The 23,950-nt window shown below is 41.5% G+C and overlaps 2 protein-coding genes across 5 annotated transcripts in view; one reads left to right on the top strand and one right to left on the bottom strand.

The window, feature by feature from the left end:
• ercc2 (ERCC excision repair 2, TFIIH core complex helicase subunit) overlaps positions 1 to 1,030 on the top strand; it is a 44,611-nt gene extending 43,581 nt beyond the window's left edge. The window contains exon 23 of the mRNA XM_062962151.1: positions 717 to 1,030. Within this exon, the coding sequence (XP_062818221.1) occupies positions 717 to 809 (93 nt within the window). The 3' untranslated portion in view covers positions 810 to 1,030. The remainder of the gene's footprint in view (positions 1 to 716) is intronic.
• A 1,436-nt stretch (positions 1,031 to 2,466) lies between these two features.
• Positions 2,467 to 23,950, bottom strand: part of klc3 (kinesin light chain 3) — a 29,611-nt gene continuing 8,127 nt past the window's right edge. For 3 of the 4 annotated variants that reach the window (XR_010000688.1, XR_010000687.1, XR_010000689.1), the window contains 7 exons: positions 20,938 to 21,166; positions 18,385 to 18,472; positions 14,677 to 14,778; positions 13,098 to 13,271; positions 12,044 to 12,143; positions 9,998 to 11,939; positions 7,480 to 7,500 (listed from right to left, as the gene is read on the bottom strand). Coding sequence is in view for 1 of the 4 variants with exons in the window: in XM_062962153.1 (XP_062818223.1) it covers positions 3,744 to 3,818; positions 7,434 to 7,500; positions 9,998 to 10,125; positions 11,896 to 11,939; positions 12,044 to 12,143; positions 13,098 to 13,271; positions 14,677 to 14,778; positions 18,385 to 18,472; positions 20,938 to 21,166 (1,007 nt within the window). In the remaining 3 variants the exon portion in view is untranslated. Of the gene's footprint in view, positions 3,819 to 7,433; positions 7,501 to 9,997; positions 11,940 to 12,043; positions 12,144 to 13,097; positions 13,272 to 14,676; positions 14,779 to 18,384; positions 18,473 to 20,937; positions 21,167 to 23,950 lie in introns of those variants that run through there. The other variant, XM_062962153.1, reaches the window with a different exon arrangement.

Genomic DNA, 23,950 nt, shown 5'->3' with positions numbered 1-23,950 from the left:
CAGGGCCAGCTAACACCTCCCAACAAAAAATTCACTCAGGGAGGAAACAGCCAGGCTTTAAAGCTGCATGGCCATTACATCCTAATCATTTTTCCTAATTGCAGCATTCATACTTGCCTCCAACAAACAAAAAAAACCATTCAGAAATACTGTATATTCACAACCTTTAGGAAATAATATCCCCTGATGGCGCAGCGTGTTAAAGCGCTGAGCTGCTGAACTTCTGGACTGAAAGGCCGCAGGTTTGAATTGGGGGAGCGGAGAGAGCCCCCACTGTTAGCTCCAGTTTCTGCCAACCCAGAAGTTCAAAAACATGCAAATGTGAGTGCATCAATAGGTACTGCTCCAGCAGGAAGGTAACGCCGCTCCATGTAGTCATCCCACATGACCTTGGAGGAGTCTACGGACAACGCCGGCTCTTCGGCTTAGAAATGGAGATGAGCACCAACCCCCAGAGTAAGACACGACTGGACTTAATGTCTGGGGAAAACCTTTACCCTTGACCTTAACTACCACCAATTCCTCAATACTTTATTTCCCAGACCACCAGACTTCGCCACAGCAACGCGTGGCCGGGCACAGCTAGTAATATATATTATTATTATTATTATTAACATTATCATTTGAAAAAAAAATCATTTGAGTGTTTTATTATTAGAATGATGTTATTATCTTTTACCTGCCTTCTCACCTGTCTTTGGCTCCTTTCCCATCAGGAAGACCAGCTGGGACTTTCGCTGCTGACTTTCGAGCAGCTACAGTCGGAAGAGACGCTGCGCAAAGTGCACGAAATTGCGCACCAAGTGTGAGGCCAAGTTGGGAGGAAAAACACACCTAGAACCAAAGAATCCGGGTTCTAGGTTCAAGGGAGAACCTGGGCTGCTGATGCTGCATTTTCCCAATTGGCCGCAGGCAAAAAAGGAAGACAATTCAACTTTTTCTTTTTCTTTTGCACAGACTTTGGACGAAGGGGCAGCTCTTCATTTCGGAGCATGGGTTTGGATTTTGTATTAAAGAGATTTGCAGGGTTTTTTGAACAACCAAAGTCTCTCTCTTTTAGCTGTGTGGAATGCAAACATTTTGCACTTTTCTGCATGCATGTCTGAAGTGGCTTTGGATTACAGTAGAGTCTCACTTATCCAACACTTACTTATCCAACGTTCCGGATTATCCAACACATTTTTGTAGTCGGTGTTTTCAATACATCGTGATATTTTGGTGCTAAATTCGTAAATACAGTAATTACTACGTAGCATTACTGCCTATTGAACTACTTTTTCTGTCAAATTTGTTGTATAACATGGCCCATTTATGTTGGATAAGCGAGACTCTACTGTACTTAGTTCAAACTCTATTTTAAGCTGGGTTTTGCCTTTATTGTGTTTTTATTTCCCCACCAGAGTTTCAGTCAACTATCGTATTTTGGGTTTAAGTTAAAAAAAAATCACTCACCTTTGAGGAACTTATCTTGAAATGCTGGGATCACCATTGTGTTTTTTTCGGTCATGCCTGCTCTATAGTATCCTATAGAGTATCCTATAGAGTATCCTATAGAGCAGGCATGGGCAAACTTTGGCCCTCCAGGTGTTTTGGACTTCAACTCCCACAATTCCTAACAGCCTACCGGCTGTTAGGAATTGTGGGAGTTGAAGTCCAAAACACCTGGAGGGCCAAAGTTTGCCCATGCCTGCTATAGAGGTTTGAAAGCAGAGGCTGGATGGCCATCTGTCAGGAGGGATTCAATTATGTCTTCTGTCTGATAGGGGGGTGGACTGGATGACCTTTGGGGGTCCCTGCCACGCGTTGCTGTGGCCAATTGGAATTGCACTGAATAGCCTCGCTGCTTGTAAGTCTGGGCGCTTTTAATATAGGGGCCACCTTGCTTGGGCTGGCCCCATGGAGGTTGGGGATATGTAGTTTGTTTGTAAGAGGGGTTGTGTTGTCAATTTTCTAGGTTCGGGGGAGCTTTAGTTTTGTTGTTTTGCCCAGTGGAGCGACACCATTCTCCTTTTATATATATAGACTAGCTGTGCCCGGCCATGCGTTGCTGTGGCGAAGTCTGGTGGTATGGGTAATAAAGTATTGAGGAATTGGTGGTAGTTAAGGTAAAGGGTAAAGGTTTTCTCCTGACATTAAGTCCATTATAAATGGGTTATATAGCTGTGTGGAAGAGGCCTAAGTGAGGCCTAACTCTGCCTGTCCCCTGGGCTGAGTGGGCTGCTAGGAGACCAAGTGGGTGGAGCTTAACCTTCTAACTGGCAGCAATTGGATAAAAACCATTATTCCTCTCCCTCTAATTAGAACTTTATTTTTCTTTTCTTTTTGTTGTATGAACGTAGAGGCGTGGATGAGGGGTTGTGCTGCCAAGTTTAGTGTTTCTGGGATGTGTAGTTTTGTTGTTTTGTCCAAGGCCGAAATTTCAATACCCTTTTATAGATATAGATTCAAAAACATTTAACCTACTGATGCCTCAAATAATGCAATTTTATTAATATCTATTTTATTTTTGAAATTGATCCGTAGCTGCTGCATTTCCCGCCCTCGTCTTATACTCGAATCAATAAGTTTCCCCAGTTTTTGTGGTAAAATTAGGTGCCTCGGCTTATATTCGGGTCGGCTTATAGTCGAGTATATACGGTAATGTAATTTTGTTGGTATCTATTTCTGAAATTTACCACCCTCGGCTTATACTGGAGTCAATGTTTTCCCAGTTTTTTGGTGGTAAAATTAGGTGCCTCGGCTTATATTCGGGTCGGCTTATAGTTGAGTATATACGGTAATGTAATTTTATTGGTATCTATTTTTGGTTCTGAAATTTACCACCCTTGGCTTATACTGGAGTCAATGTTTTCCCAGTTGTTTATGGTAAAATTAGGTGCCTCGGCTTATATTCGGGTCAGCTTATACTTGAGTATATACGGTAATGTAATTTTATTGGTATCTATTTTTATTTCTGAAATTTACCACCCTCGGCTTATACTGGAGTCAATGTTTTCCCAGTTTTTTGGTGGTAAAATTAGGTGCCTCGGCTTATATTCGGGTCGGCTTATACTTGAGTATATACGGTAATGTAATTTTATTGGTATCTATTTTTATTTCTGAAATTTACCACCCTCGGCTTATACTGGAGTCAATGTTTTCCCAGTTTTTTGGTGGTAAAATTAGGTGCCTCGGCTTATATTCGGGTCGGCTTATACTTGAGTATATACGGTAATGTAATTTTATTGGTATCTATTTTTATTTCTGAAATTTACCACCCTCGGCTTATACTGGAGTCAATGTTTTCCCAGTTTTTTTGTGGTAAAATTAGGTGCCTCGGCTTATATTCGGGTCGGCTTATACTCGAGTATATACGGTATATTTTATCTTATACATCTAAGATTCCACTTTACATATATTTTATTTCGGGGATAGTCGAGGAAGGGGTTAGGGTCCCTGATGCATAAATACAAATAATAAATAGCGGGTTCTCCTGGGATGCCAGCAGTCTGCTTTTGCTGCTCAAAAAATAGTTTTTTTAAGGCAGTCGAGAGTGGTTTTGTGCTGCTTTTCGTTTCCTGAGAAAGTAAGTATCGCCTTCGGCATCGCTGCGGCCTTCCTGGCGGAGCAGGCGGGAAGGAGCGCCGTCCCGGCTCCGTGTGCTGCAAAGGAAGCAGGTCCGGACTCCGTTCCGGTGGAAGAAGAACAACTTTTCATCTGGCCTCGGGCGGAAAGATTTTCGGGGTCAGCGGCAAAGCGGCATCCTAAGTCGAACTGCTGTGCGGAAGGTCCTGAGTGCTGGAGCTCAGACTTCTCGTGCTGGTCAAGGGGCTGCAGGGCTGCCAAAAGGACGAGACAAAAACAAGTAAGTAGAAATACACTCAAATAACCTCTGCAAAGTTAAGGGATGCATTATATCAGGGGTCCCCAAACTTTTTAAACGGTTCACGGCCCCTCAGACTGTTGGAGGGCTGGACTATAGTTGAAAAAAACTCAATAAACAAACTCCTATGCACACTGCACATCTTTTATTTTGAAGTAAAAAAAAAAACCCACAAACGGGAAGAAATACAGCCTCAATGTTAATCATAATCATAATAAAAATAATAAAGAGGGTTGGAAGAGACACCTCGGACCATCTTGTCCAACCCTCTTCTACCTTTGTGCACCAAAAGCACAAGCAAAGCACCCCTGACAGATGGCCACCCAGCCTCAATGTTGTTAATCATCATCATCATACATCACACAGTCCTAAATGCCGGGGAAGTGTTCAACTTGTGATTTTGTGATACGAAATCCAGCAGAGAGAGAGATCTCGTTTGCTGTGTTATGCTGTGTCTTTGTGCCAATAATAATAATAATAATAATAATAATAACTGCATGGAAAGTTCCTTGACAAAATTGAAGGAAAAGCTGATCAGGAGAAGACCTGGCTCTGGCTCACGAATGGGACCCTGAAGAAGGAGACAGAAGGCCTGATCCTTGCAGCCCAGGAGCAAGACATCAGGACAAAGGCAATTCAGGCCAAGATCGAAAAATCAGCTGATGACCCAAAGTGCAGATTGTGCAAGGAAACCGATGAAACCATTGATCATCTCCTCAGCTGCTGTAAGAAAATCGCACAGACAGACTACAAACAGAGGCACAACTATGTGGCCCAAATGATTCATTGGAACTTATGCCTCAAGTACCACCTCCCAGCAGCAAAGAACTGGTGGGATCACAAACCTGCAAAAGTATTGGAAAATGAGCACGCAAAGATACTATGGGACTTCCGAATCCAGACTGACAAAGTTCTGGAACACAACACACCAGACATCACAGTTGTGAAAAAGAACAAGGTTTGGATCATTGATGTTGCCATCCCAGGTGACAGTCGCATTGATGAAAAACAACAGGAAAAACTCAGCCGCTCTCAGGACCTCAAGACTGAAATGCAAAGACTCTGGCAGAAACCAGTGCAGGTGGTCCCAGTGGTGATGGGCACACTGGGTGCTGTGCCAAAAGATCTCAGCTGGCATTTGGAAACAATAGACATTGACAAAATTACGATCTGCCAACTGCAAAAGGCCACCCTGCTGGGATCTGCACGCATCATCCGAAAATACATCACACAGTCCTAGACACTTGGGAAGTGTTCGACTTGTGGTTTTGCGAAACGAAATCCAGCATATCTATCTTGTTTGCTGTGTCATACAACATTGTTGTGTCAATAATAATAATAATAATAATAATAATAATAATAATAATAATAATAATATAATAAGAATTGGAAAAGGGCCATTTAGTCCAACCCCCTTTGGCCTTTGTGCACCAAAAGCACTGGCAAAGCACCCATTAGTAAATTATTAATTAAATAATAATTAAAATTCCATTATAAACAAGCAAATCTTTCGAAGGCACACAACAGGTGAGGGAGGAGGCGGGAAAGGCGGAGGAGGGAGCCGGATAAATGGCTTCGATGGGCCGCATGTGGCCCCCGGGCCTTAGTTTGGGGACCCCTGCATTATATCAACGAAATACGGTAATCTCAGTGCTGAGCCAAAGCCAAAGGGAAAGCTGCTGCAGGAGCTCCTCTTTGCGGGATGCCATCTCTCATTTAATTGCATTGATGCAATGATATGCAAGGCTGGGATTTGTAGTTTGGTGTGGCATCTGCATCCTTGCAAAACTACAGCTCCCAGTGCTCCATAGCATTGAACCATAAACAACAACAATAATAAACCCTTTGCCAAACTACAGCCCCAGGACTCCATAGCATTGAACCATAAACATAATAAACATAAACGTAATAAACATAATAGTAAAGATAATATTAATAAACCCTTGCAAAACTATAGCCCCAGGACTCCACAGCATTGAACCATAAACATCATAATAAACATCATAATAATGATAATAATATTAATAAACCCTTGCAAACCTACAGCCCTAGGACTCCATAGCATTGAACCATAATAATAATAATAATAATAATAATAATAATAATAATAATAATAAACCCTTGCAAAACAACAGCCCCAGGACCCCATAGCATTGAACCATAAACATAATAATAAACGTAATGATAATGATAATATTAATAAACCCTGGCAAAACTACAGCCCCAGGACTCCGCAGCATTGAACCATAAACATAATAATAAATATAATAATAAACATAATAATAATAATAATAATAATAATAATAATAATAATAAAAACCCTTGCAAAACAACAGCCCCAGGACCCCATAGTATTGAACCATAAACATAATAAACATAATAGTAATGATAATATTAATAAACCCTGGCAAAACAACAGTACCCAGGACTCCACAGCATTGAACCATAAACATAATAAACATAATAGTAATGATAATATTAATAAACCCTTGCAAAACTACAGCTCCAGGACTCCATAGTATTGAACCATAAACATCATAATAAACATAAGCATCATAATAAACATAATAATAATGATAATAATATTAATAAACCCTTGCAAAACTACAGCCTCAGGACTCCATAGTTTTGAACTATAAACATAATAATAATAATAATAATAATAATAATAATAATAATAATAATAATAAACCTTTGCAAAACAACAGCCCCAGGACTCCATAGCATTGAACCATAAACATCATAATAAACATAATAATAATGATAATAATATTAGCAAACCCTTGCAAAACTACAGCCCCAGGACTCCATAGCATTGAACCATAAACACAATAATAATAATAATAATAATAATAATAATAATAATAATAATAAACATAAGCATTATAAGAAACATAATAATAATAATAAACCCTTGCAAAACTAAAGCCCCTAGGACTCCATAGCATTGAACCATAAACATAATAATAATAATAATAATAATAATAATAATAATAATAAACAAGCATCATAAGAAACATAACAATAATAATAATATTAATGATTGCAAAACTACAGCCCCTAGGACTCCATAGCATTGAACCATAAACATAATAATAATAATAATAATAATAATAAACATAAACATCATAAGAAACATAACAATAATAATAATATTAATGATTGCAAAACTACAGCCCCCAGGACTCCATAGCATTGAACCATAAACACAATAATAAGAATCATAGAATCCTAGATTAGAAGCCCCCGGTGGTGCAGCGGGTTTAACCACTGAGCTGCTGAACTTGCTGACCGAACGTAACAACCAAGGCAATGCAAATGGGTCCATTCTGCAGCATAGATGCACCCCAAAGTTTTTTTTCCCCATCTTTTGGAAGCTTTGCTGTTCTAAATAAAAATGCACATTCTGCAGAAGTGCATTATGTCCAGCAGCGAATACTTTTTGTGCTTTTGAAAATGGAGGCGTGCATTAGAACCCATTAGGAGGTTGGACTGGATGGCCTTTGGGGGTCCCTTCCAACACTAGGATTCTATGATTCTAAAGCTTCTTGCCTGCAAGGTTTTGACTTACGGTTGGAGATACCACAACGGGTCTTTCGCCAACGTGGAGCACGTTCAGGGAGGTGGCCCGCTTCATCCTGCCAAAAGCAAAATAAAATAACATATAGGATTACCGGTATTGGTTTATATCCCATCCTCTGCTTGTCAATGCAAGAATTAAACTATGTAACAAAATTGTGAAAAAACGTTCTGTTCCTGGTTCGAAACTGTTATTTCCTGTTTAATTGTGCAGCCCTTACTTTGAAAATAATTGTTACATTCCAGAAACTTTGTTTTTTTTGTGGCTGCCACAATGTTGAATCAATGGAGACTCAACGATTCATTGACAAGCCATAGCAAAATGTGCTGCGGGATGTTTTGGCAGTTTAATAAACTTTCCCTGTGTTTTTTATGATAGAACCAATCACGAAATGACATTTATAACCCAAGAAGAAAAATAGTGCTACATAGTGTAGAAAGGGGTCAGACTAGATGCCCTTTAGGGGTCCCTTCCAGTTGAGTCTCCTTATCTGGATTGCTTTTGAAGAGAGGCTGGATGGCCATCTGTTGTGAAAGCTTTAATTGTGTCTTCTTGCCAGGTTGAAGGGGGTTGGACTAGATGCCCTTTGGGGGGTCAGGTGACTATATTACTTTGAATCTTGGGACATGTAGTTTCTGGTCGACGTGCGGCTTTTCTTCCTTTCCAACTCACAGTGGAAAATAATCGCTCTTACCACGGGAAATTCGAACCCTGCTCTCCAGTGTCATGCAGTGTATCAATACTGATGGATTAATGACATTTTGGGGTATCCAACGGCATTAAATTCACAGCATAGATGCATCCAAAGTCGTATAGCCTAATGTTCAAACTACTACAACCAATACTGGCTCCTAAATGCGTTTCAGGATGCGTTTATAATTAAAATTCTTTGCCAGGCTCAATAATAATAATAATCCATATATATAAAAATGTAATGTTCGATTTGATGTTTAATTGGCTTTTCCTGAATCCCTTCTTATTATCCAACATATTCACTTATCCAACGTTCTGCCAACCTGTTTATGTTGGACGAGTGAGACTCTACAGTATATTTATATATATAAAAGGGTAGTATCTCAGCTTGTATCTCTATATATAAAAATGTAATGTTTGTTTTACTATGGAGTAAACAACAAAGCCACTGAACCAATTCACACCAAATTTGGCCACAAAAGACATAGTCATCCAATCTATATCTTTCCATAAAAAACCTAGAAAAATAGTCCAAATTACAGAAGATGAGGAAGAGCCTTTCTCCCCCTAACTGCCAGTTAGAAAGGTAGGCTCTGCTGCCTTTAGCCCCGCCCCGCTGCCTTTAGGCCCCACCCCCTTTGTCTCCTAGCAACCCACTCAGCCATTTAATGGTGCCCAGGGCCACTTCAATCAGGCCTCTTCCACACTGCCTATAAAATACAGATTATCTGATTTGAACTGGATTATATGGTAGTGTAGACTTAAGGTCCTTCCACACAGCTATATTACCCATTTATAATCTTATATTATCTGCTTTGAACTGGATTATCTTGAGTCCACACTGCCATGTAATCCATTTCAGTGTGGATTTTATACAGCTGTGAAGAAGGGGCCTCATATAATCCACTTCTAAGCAGATAATATAAGATTATAAATATAATATGAAATAATTACTGTGGTATAATAATGCAGAATAATATAATCTCTAAAACCAGGACAGTAAATAACAAGCAACACTCTGAAAGCAGGGAAATGGGGAATTTCAGAAAGGAAATAATCAGGGCCAGCTAACACTTCCCAACAGAGGATTCCCCCAGGCAGGAAGCAGCCAGGCTTTGAAGCTGCAAGGCCATTAAATGCTAATCAAGGTGCCTAATTGCAGCATTCATACCTGCCACACCGAGACTATTAATTGCCATTCAACCCGGGCAAACAAGGATTCCGCAAGGTAGAAAGCGGCCAAGCTTGCAAGCAGCAAGGCTATTCAGTGCTATTCAAGCTGGCCAGACAAGGATTCCCCTACAAAGGAAGGAGCCAGGCTTCAAAGCGGCTCTTTGATTGAGGGTGCGACTCCAGCTACTCCAGGAAACGGGCAGGCTTTGAGGCTGCAAGGCTATTCACTGCTTTTCCATCTGGCCAACAAATGATTCCCATAAGCCACAGAAACACGTGGCTGGGCAAAGCTAGTAATAATAATAATCATCATCATCATTATTATTATTATCTGGAAACTCAAAGCACCGAAGTACAAATCCCAGGGTTTTGTGGGATGGTGCCAATGTAGTTAAAGGAGGGGCTTAGCAATATCATATATTACTCAAATCTAATGCTCACCTCTTTTTTTGGGGGGGGGGTTAAATGACCTGGCCCAAATGAGGATGCGCATTAGATTGGCGTCATAACGGTCATCTTAGTGCGGAGCCAAAACACCTACTTGCTGCCGTGCATTAACTTCGTCAGCACATATACTTGTTTTGGTTTCAGGATTTTGCAAACAGAGGAGCGCATTAGATTCAATGGCGCATTAGACTCAAGTCAATATGGGTCTATATATATATATCATTTTGGAAGTGCCTGATTACCCGGTGGAGGGGGGCACCCTCCGAACCCCGTCCCCCCTCAGTTTGGAGACCAGCTTTTCGCTGCCGCGCCGAAGGGACTCCCGGAAGCGAGAGAAAGAGCTGCTGCGCCGGAAGCTCCCCAAGGCATCCTGGGAAAGAAAGAGACAGGCTTTGGGGTGGCAGGAAGGACGGGGACCCTACTTTTACTAGTGGATATTTCTGAGCCCAAGCCATGGAAGCATCCCCCCCCCCCCCCAATCTCATTGCATGAGCAGGTGGATATGGAACTGTGGTTCCCATTACTTCTGGTGGGATGATGGGAGTTATAGTCCCACATAACTATAGGGTTGTCCTATAGGGTTGCTGATGCAAAAGGGAAAACTGACCAATGGCTTTACAAAAGGGAAAACTGACCGATGGCTTTACAAAAGGGAAAACTGACTGATGGCTTTGCAAAAGGGAAAACTGACTGATGGCTTTGCAAAAGATAAAAGTGTCCTATTGCTTTAAAAATGGCAAAACTGACCGATGGCTTTGCAAAAAGTAAAACTGTCCCAATGTTTTGCAAAAGGCAAAACTGACCATTGACTTTGCAAAAGGTAAAGCTGTCCCAATGCTTTGCAAAAGGCCCAACTGACCAATGGCTTTGCAGAAGATAAATGTGTCCTATTGCTTTAAAAATGGCAGAACTGACCGATGGCTTTGCAAAAGGGAAAACTATGCCATTGCTTAGCAAAAGGCCAAACTGACCGATGGCTTTGCAAAAGATAAATGTGTCCTATTGCTTTGTAAATGACAAAACTGACCATTGACTTTGCAAAAGGTAAAACTGTCCCATTGCTTTGCAAATGGCAAAACTGACCAATGGCTTTGCAAAAGGTAAAAGTGTCATATTGCTTTGCAAATGGCAAAACTGACCAATGGCTTTGCAGAAGGTAAAAATGTCCTATTGCTTTGCAAAAGGCCAAACTGACCGATGGCTTTGCAAAAGGGAAAACGGTGCCATTGCTTAGCAAAAGGCCAAACTGACCGATGGCTTTGCAAAAGATAAATGTGTCCTATTGCTTTGTAAATGACAAAACTGACCATTGACTTTGCAAAAGGTAAAACTGTCCCAATGCTTTGCAAAAGGCCCAACTGACTGATGGCTTTGCAAAAGGTAAAACTGTCCCATTGCTTTGCAAATGGCAAAACTGACCAATGGCTTTGCAAAAGGTAAAAGTGTCATATTGCTTTGCAAATGGCAAAACTGACCAATGGCTTTGCAGAAGGTAAAAATGTCCTATTGCTTTGCAAAAGGCCAAACTGACCGATGGCTTTGCAGAAGGGAAAACGGTGCCATTGCTTAGCAAAAGGCCAAACTGATGGATGGCTTTTCGAATGGCAAAACTGACCAATGGCTTTGTAAAATGGCAGAACTGTCCCATTGCTTTGCAAAAGGCAATTTTTTTTGGAATGCTTTGCAAAAAGGCAAAACTGTTAGAATGCTTGCAAGAGGTAAAGCTGACAGATAAACATAATAATAATAATAATAATAATAATAATAATAATAATAATAATAATTCATCATCCGAAAATACATCACACAGTCCTAGACACTTGGGAAGTGTTCGACTTGTGATTTTATGATACGAAATCCAGCATATCTGTCTTGTCTGCTGTGTCATAATAAATAATAATAATAATAATAATGTAAAACTGTCTGATTGCTTAGCAAAAGATGGGGCGAAAAAAGATTCACTCCACTTCACCACTAGCTCCCCATCCCTCATGGTGGTGGAAGTATATTGGATCCTTTTAGATCTGTGTTTCTTTATTATTTTACTTTTAAACTTGTTTTGAAAATGTAATATTTTGGCGCAAAGGAAATGCACGAGGTCATCAGGGCTTGGCTTCCCGTAAATGGACCGGGACCGTACCTGGCTCAGGTGCAAACTCCCTCCGGTGCCCAACCGGTTCTCATCTGGAAGAAACCACGAGAAAGGGGAATGAGGCCAAGGCTTGGCAGGCACAGAGAGAGCCAGTCCCTCCTTGTCCTGGGGCTCTTTTGGGGCGAATGGCACTCACCGTTCCGGCTGGAGGCGAGTTCCGAGTCCTGCGAAGACAGGATCTCCTTGTAGAGCTCCTCTGCCTGCTGGTACTTGCCTTGTTTCAGGTAGGAAGACGCCTGGCATCAAGACGGGAAGGAAAAGGCAGCGTTACGTCAAGGGCCAGATCGGCATTACTAAGGCGTGTCGATGGAGAACAAATGCCGTCTGACACCCACCTCTTGGAAATTAATAATAAAAATAATCATCTATATATATAAAAGGGTAATGGAATCACGGCACCGGACAAAACAACTAAACTAAACGCCCCACAACCTTGAAAATTGACAACACAACCTCTCATCCACGCCTCTACATTCATACAACAAAAAGAAAAATTAAATCCTAGCCACAGCAACGCGTGGCCAGGCACAGCTAGTCTATATATATAAAAGGGTAATGAAATTTCGGTGTAGGACAAAACAACAAAACTACACATCCCAGAAACACGAAACTTGGCAGCACAACCCCTCATCCATGCCTCTACGTTCATACAACAAAAAGAAAAGAAAAATATAGTCCTAATTAGAGGGAGAGGAATAATGGTTTTTATCCAATTGCTGCCAGTTAGAAGGCTAAGCTCCGCCCACTTGGTCTCCTAGCAACCCACTCAGCCCAAGGGACAGGCAGAGTTAGGCCTCACTTAGGCCTCTTCCACACTGCCTATAAAATACAAATTATCTTATTTTAACTGGATTATATGGCAGTGTAGACTTAAGGCCCTTCTACACAGCTATAAAACCCATTTATAATGGACTTAATGTAAGGTAAAACCTTTATCCTTTACCTTAACTACCACCAATTCCTCAATACTTTATTTCCCATACCACCAGACTTCGCCACAGCAATGCGTGGCCGGGCACAGCTAGTATATCATAAAATCCTAGAGTTGGAAACGATCCCCAAAGGCCATCTGGACCAACCCCGTTCAGACCCAATCAAAGCCCTCCTAACAAATGGGCATCTATTCTATGGGTTTCCAGCCAATCGACGCTGGATTGGCTGGAAATGGGACCCTGGGAGTTGTAGTTTACCAGGTTGTTCTTGGTCTTGGCGACGTTGGGGTCGTCGGGGCCAAGGCGGGTCTGGTAGATGCGCAGGGCCCGCTGGTAGTACTGCTCCACTTCGTCGAATTTGCCCTGGTTCTGGCACAAAAGGGCCAGGTTGTTGAGCTGCTTGGCCACGTCGGGGTGGTCCATGCCCAGGACCTTTCGCAACACAACAACACAAAGAGAGGCTCATTTCAGGACTAACACTCTGCGACACCATTTTTGTTCCTGGGTTCCAAATGTCATTTTGTAATTGGTTCGATCATAAAAACATTAAAATGCCAAAACTTTATTCTTGTGGAGAGGAAAAGCAGGGTAGCAGGGTATAAATAAACATAAACATATTGTATATACTCGAGCATAAGCCAAGTTTTTCAGCCCCTTTTTTTAGGACTGAAAAAGCCCCCTCGGTTTATACTTGAGTGAGGGTCCTGGTTGGCTTATATTTGGGTCAGCTTATACTTGAGTATATATGGTACATTTATTATTCTACTCTATTATTATTGTTATTACAGTAGAGTCTCACTTATCCAACATCCGCTTATCCAACGTTCTGGATTATCCTTCCGTCCCAATCCACAGCTTGAACTTTTTATGGATTTAATTTCCAACAATGTTGTTACTGTAAGTTCATTTTATGCAATTCTATCTTTATTTGTAGTCAATTTGTTGGTAGCCAATGTTTTTTTAAACTATGTTTTCAATGTATTGCGATGTTTTGGTGCTAAATTAATAAATACAGTAATTACTACATAACGTTACCGTCTTTTGGACTACTTTTTCTGTCGATTTGTTGTAAAACATGATGTTTTTGGTGCTTAATTTGTAAAATCATAATGTAATTTGACATTTAATAGACTTTTCCTTAATCCCTCCTTATTATCCAACATTTTCACTTATCCAATGTTCTGCCAGCCTGTTTATGTTGGATAAGTGAGACTCTACTGTAATAATAATAATAATAATAATAATAATAATAACAACAACAATATCTCTTTGAGTCTCCTTGTGGAAAAGAAATAAATAAACAATAACAACTATGATAAAATGTCTCTTTCAGTCTTCTTGAGGAGAGGAAAAGCAAGATAAAAATAAACATAATAATAATAACAATAATGATGATGATACAATTGGAAAAGTGCTAGGGAAAGGGGAAAGAAATCATTCTCAAATGCAATTTGCAAGATACAGTAGAGTCTCACTTATCCAACATAAACGGGCCGGCAGAAGCTTGGATAAGCAAATATGTTGGATAATAAGGAGGGATTAAGGAAAAGCCTATTAAACATCAAATTAGGTCATGATTTTACAAATTAAGCACCAAAACATCATGTTATACAACAAATTTGACAAAAAAAAGCAGTTCAATACGCAGTAATGTTAGCTTGTAATTACTGTATTTACGAATGTAGCACCAAAATATCACGATATATGGAAAACATTGACTGCAAAAATGGCTTGGATTATCCAGAGGCTTGGATAAGTGAGACTCTACTGTAGCATGAAGTGGTCTTTTTGGAGATCGTGTGTTGTTGATAAGAGATATTTTGCAAAAAGGCTTTACCTTCTCCCGGATCTCCAAGGCCCTTTTGCACAGAGGCTCGGCTTCCTTATACTTGGCCCTTTTGCCATAGAGGACGGCCAAATTGTTCAAGGTAGCAGCCACCTGCAAGGAAATAAATAAGGAAAAGCCTGATCTTGAATGCGGAATAGCTTTGCAAACATATCCATGTGCAAGATAGTTGGCACGATACCCCTAAAATCTGGCTACCAGTATTAAAAAACTCTAAAATCAAAACAGTAGATGGGAACCAACACTCTGAGGGCAGAGGAGCCCCAAGGACGGCTAAGGACTGAACAAAGGATGCCCCCAGGCAAGAGACAAAAACCTTTCCAATGCTAATTAGGGTGATTAACTGAAACATTAATGCTGGCTTCCCAGTGACAAAGGACTCTTGCCACACCCTGGACTCTACACAGATATATATTTTTCTTTCCTTGCCTAGTTTATCCATACCTCACAACCTCTGAGGATGCCTGCCATAGATGTGGGCGAAATGTCAGGAGAGAATACTTCTAGAACATGGCCACACAGCCCGAAAGACATACAACAACCCTGTGATCCTGGCCATGAAAGCCTTCGACAACACATTGATACCCCTAAAGGTCATCTAGTCTAATCCCCTTTTCTGAAAGACAGAAAGGCATCATCCGATCCCTCCCAACAGATGGCCATCTAGCCTCTGCATAATAATAATAACAACAACAATAATATCAATAATAACAATATTAATAATAGAATCCTAAATTAGAAGCCCCGGTGGTGCAGCGGGTTAAACCATTGAGCTGCTGAACTTGCTGACCGAAAGGTCGGCAGTTCAAATCCAGGGAGCAGGGTGAGCTCCTGCTGTTAGCCTCTGCCAACTTAGCAGTTCAAAAACATGCAAATGTGAGTAGATCAATAGGTACTGCTCCAGCAGGAAGGTAATTGCACTCCATGCAGTCATGCCCATGGCCACATGACCTTGGGGGTGTCTACGGACAATGCTGGCTCTTCGGCTTAGAAATGGAGATGAGCACGAACTCACAGAGTTGACACGACTCTTCCCAAGTGCCGGAGACAGGGCTGAGTCCCTGAGGCGCCTGTTAGGACACAGGGGGCGGAGCTAGAGAAGTGGGTGTGGCTTCTTCCCAAGAGCCCGAGACAGGGCTGAGAATCTTCTAAACCTCTCCTGAGGTGCCTGTTAGGACACAGAGGGCGGAGCTAGGGAAGTGGGTGGGGCCTCCTTCCAAGAGCCTGGAATAGGGCTGAGCCTCTATACCTCTCCTAAGAGGCCTTGTAGGACTAAAGGGCGGGGCTAGGTGTGGGGGCGGGGCCTCTTCCCAAGAGCATGAGACAGGGCTGAGCCTCTATACCTCTCCTGAGAGGCCTTGTAGGACTAAAGGGCGGGGCTAGGAGTGGGGGCGGGGCCTCTTCCCAAGAGCATGAGACAGGGCTGAGCCTCTATATTTCTCCTGAGAGGCCTTGTAGGACTAAAGGGCGGGGCTAGGGGTGGGGGCGGGGCCTCTTCCCAAGAGCATGAGACAGGGCTGAGCCTCTATATTTCTCCTGAGAGGCCTTGTAGGACTAAAGGGCGGGGCTAGGGGTGGGGGCGGGGCCTCTTCCCAAGAGCATGAGACAGGGCTGAGCCTCTATATTTCTCCTGAGAGGCCTTGTAGGACTAAAGGGCGGGGCTAGGGGTGGGGGCGGGGCCTCTTCCCAAGAGCATGAGACAGGGCTGAGCCTCTATATTTCTCCTGAGAGGCCTTGTAGGACTAAAGGGCGGGGCTAGGAGTGGGGGCGGGGCCTCTTCCCAAGAGCATGAGACAGGGCTGAGCCTCTATACCTCTCCTGAGAGGCCTTGTAGGACTAAAGGGCGGGGCTAGGGGTGGGGGCGGGACCTCTTCCCAAGAGCATGAGACAGGGCTGAGCCTCTATATTTCTCCTGAGAGGCCTTTTAGGACTAAAGGGCGGGGCTAGGGGTGGGGGCGGGGCCTCTTCCCAAGAGCATGAGACAGGGCTGAGCCTCTATACCTCTCCTGAGAGGCCTTGTAGGACTAAAGGGCGGGGCTAGGAGTGGGGGCGGGGCCTCTTCCCAAGAGCATGAGACAGGGCTGAGCCTCTATATTTCTCCTGAGAGGCCTTGTAGGACTAAAGGGCGGGGCTAGGGGTGGGGGCGGGGCCTCTTCCCAAGAGCATGAGACAGGGCTGAGCCTCTATATTTCTCCTGAGAGGCCTTGTAGGACTAAAGGGCGGGGCTAGGGGTGGGGGCGGGGCCTCTTCCCAAGAGCATGAGACAGGGCTGAGCCTCTATATTTCTCCTGAGAGGCCTTGTAGGACTAAAGGGCGGGGCTAGGGGTGGGGGCGGGGCCTCTTCCCAAGAGCATGAGACAGGGCTGAGCCTCTATATTTCTCCTGAGAGGCCTTGTAGGACTAAAGGGCGGGGCTAGGAGTGGGGGCGGGGCCTCTTCCCAAGAGCATGAGACAGGGCTGAGCCTCTATACCTCTCCTGAGAGGCCTTGTAGGACTAAAGGGCGGGGCTAGGGGTGGGGGCGGGACCTCTTCCCAAGAGCATGAGACAGGGCTGAGCCTCTATATTTCTCCTGAGAGGCCTTTTAGGACTAAAGGGCGGGGCTAGGGGTGGGGGCGGGGCCTCTTCCCAAGAGCATGAGACAGGGCTGAGCCTCTATATTTCTCCTGAGAGGCCTTTTAGGACTAAAGGGCGGGGCTAGGGGTGGGGGCGGGGCCTCTTCCCAAGAGCATGAGACAGGGCTGAGCCTCTATACCTCTCCTGAGAGGCCTTGTAGGACTAAAGGGCGGGGCTAGGGGTGGGGGCGGGACCTCTTCCCAAGAGCATGAGACAGGGCTGAGCCTCTATATTTCTCCTGAGAGGCCTTTTAGGACTAAAGGGCGGGGCTAGGGGTGGGGGCGGGGCCTCTTCCCAAGAGCATGAGACAGGGCTGAGCCTCTATATTTCTCCTGAGAGGCCTTTTAGGACTAAAGGGCGGGGCTAGGGGTGGGGGCGGGGCCTCTTCCCAAGAGCATGAGACAGGGCTGAGCCTCTATATTTCTCCTGAGAGGCCTTTTAGGACTAAAGGGCGGGGCTAGGGGTGGGGGCGGGGCCTCTTCCCAAGAGCATGAGACAGGGCTGAGCCTCTATATTTCTCCTGAGAGGCCTTGTAGGACTAAAGGGCGGAGCTAGGGAAGGGGTGGGGCCTCCTCCCAAGAGCATGAGACAGGGCTGAGCCTCTATATTTCTCCTGAGAGGCCTTGTAGGACTAAAGGGCGGGGCTAGGGGTGGGGGCGGGGCCTCTTCCCAAGAGCATGAGACAGGGCTGAGCCTCTATATTTCTCCTGAGAGGCCTTGTAGGACTAAAGGGCGGGGCTAGGGGTGGGGGCGGGGCCTCTTCCCAAGAGCATGAGATAGGGCTGAGCCTCTATACCTCTCCTGAGAGGCCTTGTAGGACTAAAGGGCGGAGCTAGGGAAGGGGGTGGGGCCTCCTTCTAAGAGCCTGAGATAGGGCTGAGCCTCTATATCTATACCTTGGACTGGGGAGAGGCTCAGCCCCGCCCGCTTGAGTGGAAGCCACGCCCTCCCCTCTAAGCCACGCCCCCTTTCCAGGGGGGCACTGAGTCATATTTTTTCTGGAAAGGGGGCGGCAGGCCAAATAAGTCTGGGAACCACTGCTCTAGACACCAGACTCGTTTATATTTATTGAATATAATACTCACCGCAGGGTGTTCCACCCCGAGCGTCTGCTCCCGAATATCCAGGGCATCGTTGAGTAGCTCTGTGGCTTCCTTGTACTTGTTCTGGTCCCTGTTGCAGAATAAATTGCAAGGTGTGAAAGCTACTCTCCTTGTGCCTGTTAGGTTCTGCAAAAAGGCCACCCACAAAGCTCAGCCCCAAGGGATGTCAACTGGGATTAATCTTTGCAAAGCTGTCAAGGATGGATTGGTTTTTAGGCAGCAGCCGGAAGGCCACCTGCTGGGAGGGCTTGCATTGTGTTGGGAGTTGTAGTTTGGTGAGGCTTCTTCTTCTTCTTCTTCTTCTTATTATTATTATTATTATTGTTGTTGTTGTTGTTATTATTATTATTATTATTATTATTATTATTATGTTTATTTTTACCCGGTTGCAATCCTGGGAGTTGTAGTTTGGTGACGCATCACCATGATCATCATCATTATTAGACTTATTTATACCCTGTTTTTTTCTCTCCATTAAGAGACTCAAAGCAGTTTACATTAAAAGCATTTCTTTGTTGTTGTTGTTGTTGTTGTGTTTATTTCTACCCAGTTACAATCCTGGGAGTTGTAGTTTGGGGACACCACCACCACCACCACTACTACTACTACTTCTTCTTCCTATTATTATTATTATTATTATTATTATTATTATTATTATTATTATTATTATTTTGTTTATTTCTACCCGATTGCAATCCTGGGAGTTGTAGTTTGGGGACACCACCACCACCACCACTACTACTACTACTACTTCTTCCTATTATTATTATTATTATTATTATTATTATTATTATTATTATTATTATTATTATTTTGTTTATTTCTACCCAATTGCAATCCTGGGAGTTGTAGTTTGGTGACGCATCATCATGATCATCATCATCATGATCATCATCATTATTATATCATTATTAGGTTTATTTATACCCTGCTTTTTCTCTCCACTAAGAGACTCAAAGAAGCTTATATTAAAAGCATTTCATTGTTGTTGTTGTTGTTATTATATTGTTATTATTATTATTATTATGCTTATTTCTACCCGGTTGCAATCCTGGGAGTTGTAGTTTGGTGACGCATCATCATGATCATCATCATTATTAGGCTTATTTATACCCTGCTTTTTCTCTCCACTAAGAGAGTCAAAGCAGCTTACATTAAAAGCATTTTATTGTTGTTGTTGTTATGTTTATTTCTACCCGGAGTTGTAGTTTGGTGATGACACATCATCATCATCATCATCATCATCATCATATTATTATTATTATTATTATTATTATTATTATTATTATTATTATTATTATATTTCTTTATATCCCACTTTTTCTCTCCACTAGGAGTCTCAAGGCAGCTTACATTAAAAGCATTTCATTATTATTATTGTATTATTATTATTATTATTATTATTATTATGCTTATTTCTACCCAGTTGCAATCCTGGGAGTTGTAGTTTGGTGATGCATCATCATGATGATCATCATCATGATCATCGTCATTATTATGGTATCTATTTTTATTTCTGAAATTTACCGCTCTCGGCTTATACTGGAGTCAATGTTTTCCCAGTTTTCTTGTGGCGAAATTAGGTGCCTCGGCTTATATTCGGGTCGGCTTATACTCGAGTATATATGGTATATAGCAGGGGTCCCCAAACTACGGCCCGGGGGCCACATGCGGCCCATCGAAGCCATTTATCCGGCCCCCACGGCACAAAGGCTGAAGGGGGTTGGACTAAATGGCCCAAGGGGTCTCTTCCAACCATCTTTATTATTATTATTATTATTAATAATAATAATAATAATAATAATAATAATAATAATAATAATAATAATAATGAGGCTGGGAGGCCATCTGTAAGAGGTGCTTTGCTTGTGCTTTTGATCCACAAAGGCAGAAAGGGGTTGGGATTATTATTATTATTATTATTATTATTGACACAACGACGTTGTATGACACAGCAAACAAGATAGATATGCTGGATTTCGTATCACAAAATCACAAGTCGAACACTTCCCAAGTGTCTAGGACTGTGTGATGTATTTTCGGATGATGCGTGCAGATCCCAGTAAGGTGGCCTTTTGCAGTTGGCAGATCGTAATTTTGTCAATGTCTATTGTTTCCAAATGCTGGCTGAGATCTTTTGGCACGGCACCCAGTGTGCCCATCACCACTGGGACCACCTGCACTGGTTTCTGCCAGAGTCTTTGAAGTACTATCATCATCATTATTATTATTATTATTATTATTATTATTATTATTATTATTATTATTATTATTGTTGCTCGGTAGCCACCTGGACAACTATAGTCCGGCCCTCCAACAGTCTGAGTGATCGTGAACTGGCCCCCAGTTTTAAAAGTTTGGGGACCCCTGGTATATAGAGTCCTAGAATTGTAAGGGATTCCCACAAGTTATCCAGTCGAACCCAAAGTTGGCCCATGCCTGGTGTAAAGGCGCCCAAAGCCAAGGTCCGAAGGTGCGGATCCCAGCGAGGACAACTTTCTTCCCACCTCGGCCGCACTACGTCTCCCGCTTTACCTGTACACCAGGGCCAGGATGTTGAGCATGGTGGCCACGTCCGGGTGGCTGTGGCCGGAGCTCTTCTCCAGGTCCTCCAGCGCCTGCTTGCAAAGCGGGACGGCCACCTCGTAGCGCCCTTGCGAGGCGTATTGGATGACCAGGTTGTGCAGCGTCCGGAGCCGCGCCGGGATCTCGTAGCCGCCTTGCTGGGCTGCCGATACGGCCGCGGCCGTCGGTCCCGGTCCTCCTGCAAATCAGAGAAAGAGAAGAGCCCAAACTCTGCGGCTTTTGAGTCTCCTTACAGGGAGAAAAAGCAGGATATACATCAGGGGTCCCCAAACTAAGGCCCGGGGGCCGGATGCGGCCCTCCAAGGTCATTTACCTAGCCCGCAGCCTCCGTTTTATAATATAATATTTTATATCATTTTAATAATATATTGTATTTACATATAATATTGATAATAATATTATAATGTTATACAATATAATACTAATACCATATCATAATATTAATTATATGTTATATATTACATATAATATTACAGTATAGTGCAGGGGTCCCCAAACTAAGGCCTGGGGGCTGGATGCAGCCCTCCAAGGTCATTTATAATATAATAAGTTTTATAATATATTTTATATCATTTTAAATAATATCATATATTGTATATACATATAATATTGATAATAATATTGTGTTATACAATATAATATTAATAATGATACCATATCATAATATTAATTATATGTTATATATTACATATAATATTACAGTATAGTGCAGGGGTCCCCAAACTAAGGCCTGGGGGCCGGATGCAGCCCTCCAAGGTCATTTATAATATAATAAGTTTTATAATATATTTTATATCATTTTAAATAATATCATATATTGTATATACATATAATATTGATAATAATATTGTGTTATACAATATAATATTAATAATGATACCATATCATAATATTAATTATATGTTATATATTACATATAATATTACAGTATAGTGGTATCGTTCAATATGGTAATATATAATGCTAATATTGTGCTATGCTAATAATATAATATATTGTATATACATATAATATTGATAATAATATTGTGTTATACAATATAATATTAATAATGATACTATATCATAATATTAATTATATGTTATATATTACATATAATATTACAGTATAGTGGTATCGTTCAATATGGTAATATATAATGCTAATATTGTGCTATGCTAATAATATAATATATTGTATATACATATAATATTGATAATAATATTGTGTTATACAATATAATATTAATAATGATACCATATCATAATATTAATTATATGTTATATATTACATATAATATTACAGTATAGTGGTATCGTTCAATATGGTAATATATAATGCTAATATTGTGCAATGCTAATAATATAATATATTGTATGTACATACAGCTGCTCTGAGTCCCCTTCAGGGTGAGAAAGGTGGGATATAAATGTAGTAAATAAATGCAGAAAAATAAATAATTTTAGACTTAGGCTTGGCCGAAGTCTGAAATGACTTGAAGGCACACAACAACAACAGCAACAATAATCCTAATTCACTTGACTATCTCATTGGCCAGAAGCAGGCCCACACTTCCCATTGAAATCCTGATAGGTTTATGCTGGTTACAATTGTTTTCATTTTTAAATATTGTATTGTTCTTTCATTGTTGTTGTTGTTTTGCACTACAAATAAGACATGTGCAGTGTGCATAGGAATTTGTCCGGTTTTTTTTCCAAATGATAATTCGGCCCCTCCACAGTCTGAAGGATTGTGGACCGGCCCTCGGCTTTAAAAGTTTGGGGACCCCTGATATACATAAACAACAACAACATTTAGCTCTGCACCAAGGAACACTGGCAGGACTTGGCACTGAGTCACTCAGCGCCAGGGTTGCATTGTTTTTGTTTAATGGTTTTCTCATTTTATTTGGGAATGCAGGTAAACTGTACAGAGGACGAGGAGAAGGGAAAAGCAATTATGTATAAGTAGCAGATAAGTATAGAAATGCAAAGGATAGGAAAGCAGGGATTAACATGAAAAGTTGTAATATTTAATATAGAAAGCAGCAGATAAGTATAGGAATGCAAAGGAATTAACACGAAAAGTTATAAGATTGAATATAGAAAGCAGCAGATAAGTATAGGAATGCAAAGGAATTAACACGAAAAGTTATAAGATTGAATATAGAAAGCAGCAGATAAGTATAAAAATGCAAAGGATAGGAAAGCAGGAATTAACACGAAAAGTTATAAGATTTAATATAGAAATATGTGAATGTAAGCAGCAGATAAGTATAGAAATGCAAAGGATAGGAAAGCAGGAATTAACACGAAAAGTTATAAGATTTAATATAGAAATATGTGAATGTAAGCAGCAGATAAGTATAGAAATGCAAAGGATAGGAAAGCAGGAATTAACACGAAAAGTTATAAGATTTAATATAGAAATATGTGAATGTAAGCAGCAGATAAGTATAGAAATGCAAAGGATAGGAAAGCAGGAATTAACACGAAAAGTTATAAGATTTAATATAGAAATATGTGAATGTAAGCAGCAGATAAGTATAAAAATGCAAAGGATAGGAAAGCAGGAATTAACACGAAAAGTTATAAGATTTAATATAGAAATATGTGAATGTAAGCAGCAGATAAGTATAGAAATGCAAAGGATAGGAAAGCAGGAATTAACACGAAAAGTTATAAGATTTAATATAGAAATATGTGAATGTAAGCAGCAGATAAGTATAGAAATGCAAAGGATAGGAAAGCAGGAATTAACACGAAAAGTTATAAGATTTAATATAGAAATATGTGAATGTAAGCAGCAGATAAGTATAGAAATGCAAAGGATAGGAAAGCAGGAATTAACACGAAAAGTTATAAGATTTAATATAGAAATATGTGAATGTAAGCAGCAGATAAGTATAGAAATGCAAAGGATAGGAAAGCAGGAATTAACACGAAAAGTTATAAGATTTAATATAGAAATATGTGAATGTAAG

Source organism: Anolis carolinensis, unplaced genomic scaffold (genome assembly GCF_035594765.1).
Source record: "Anolis carolinensis isolate JA03-04 unplaced genomic scaffold, rAnoCar3.1.pri scaffold_10, whole genome shotgun sequence".
Taxonomy (NCBI): domain Eukaryota; kingdom Metazoa; phylum Chordata; class Lepidosauria; order Squamata; family Dactyloidae; genus Anolis; species Anolis carolinensis.
The sequence above is the reverse complement of the archived record's forward strand: the minus strand, read 5'-3'. Positions and strand labels throughout refer to the sequence as shown.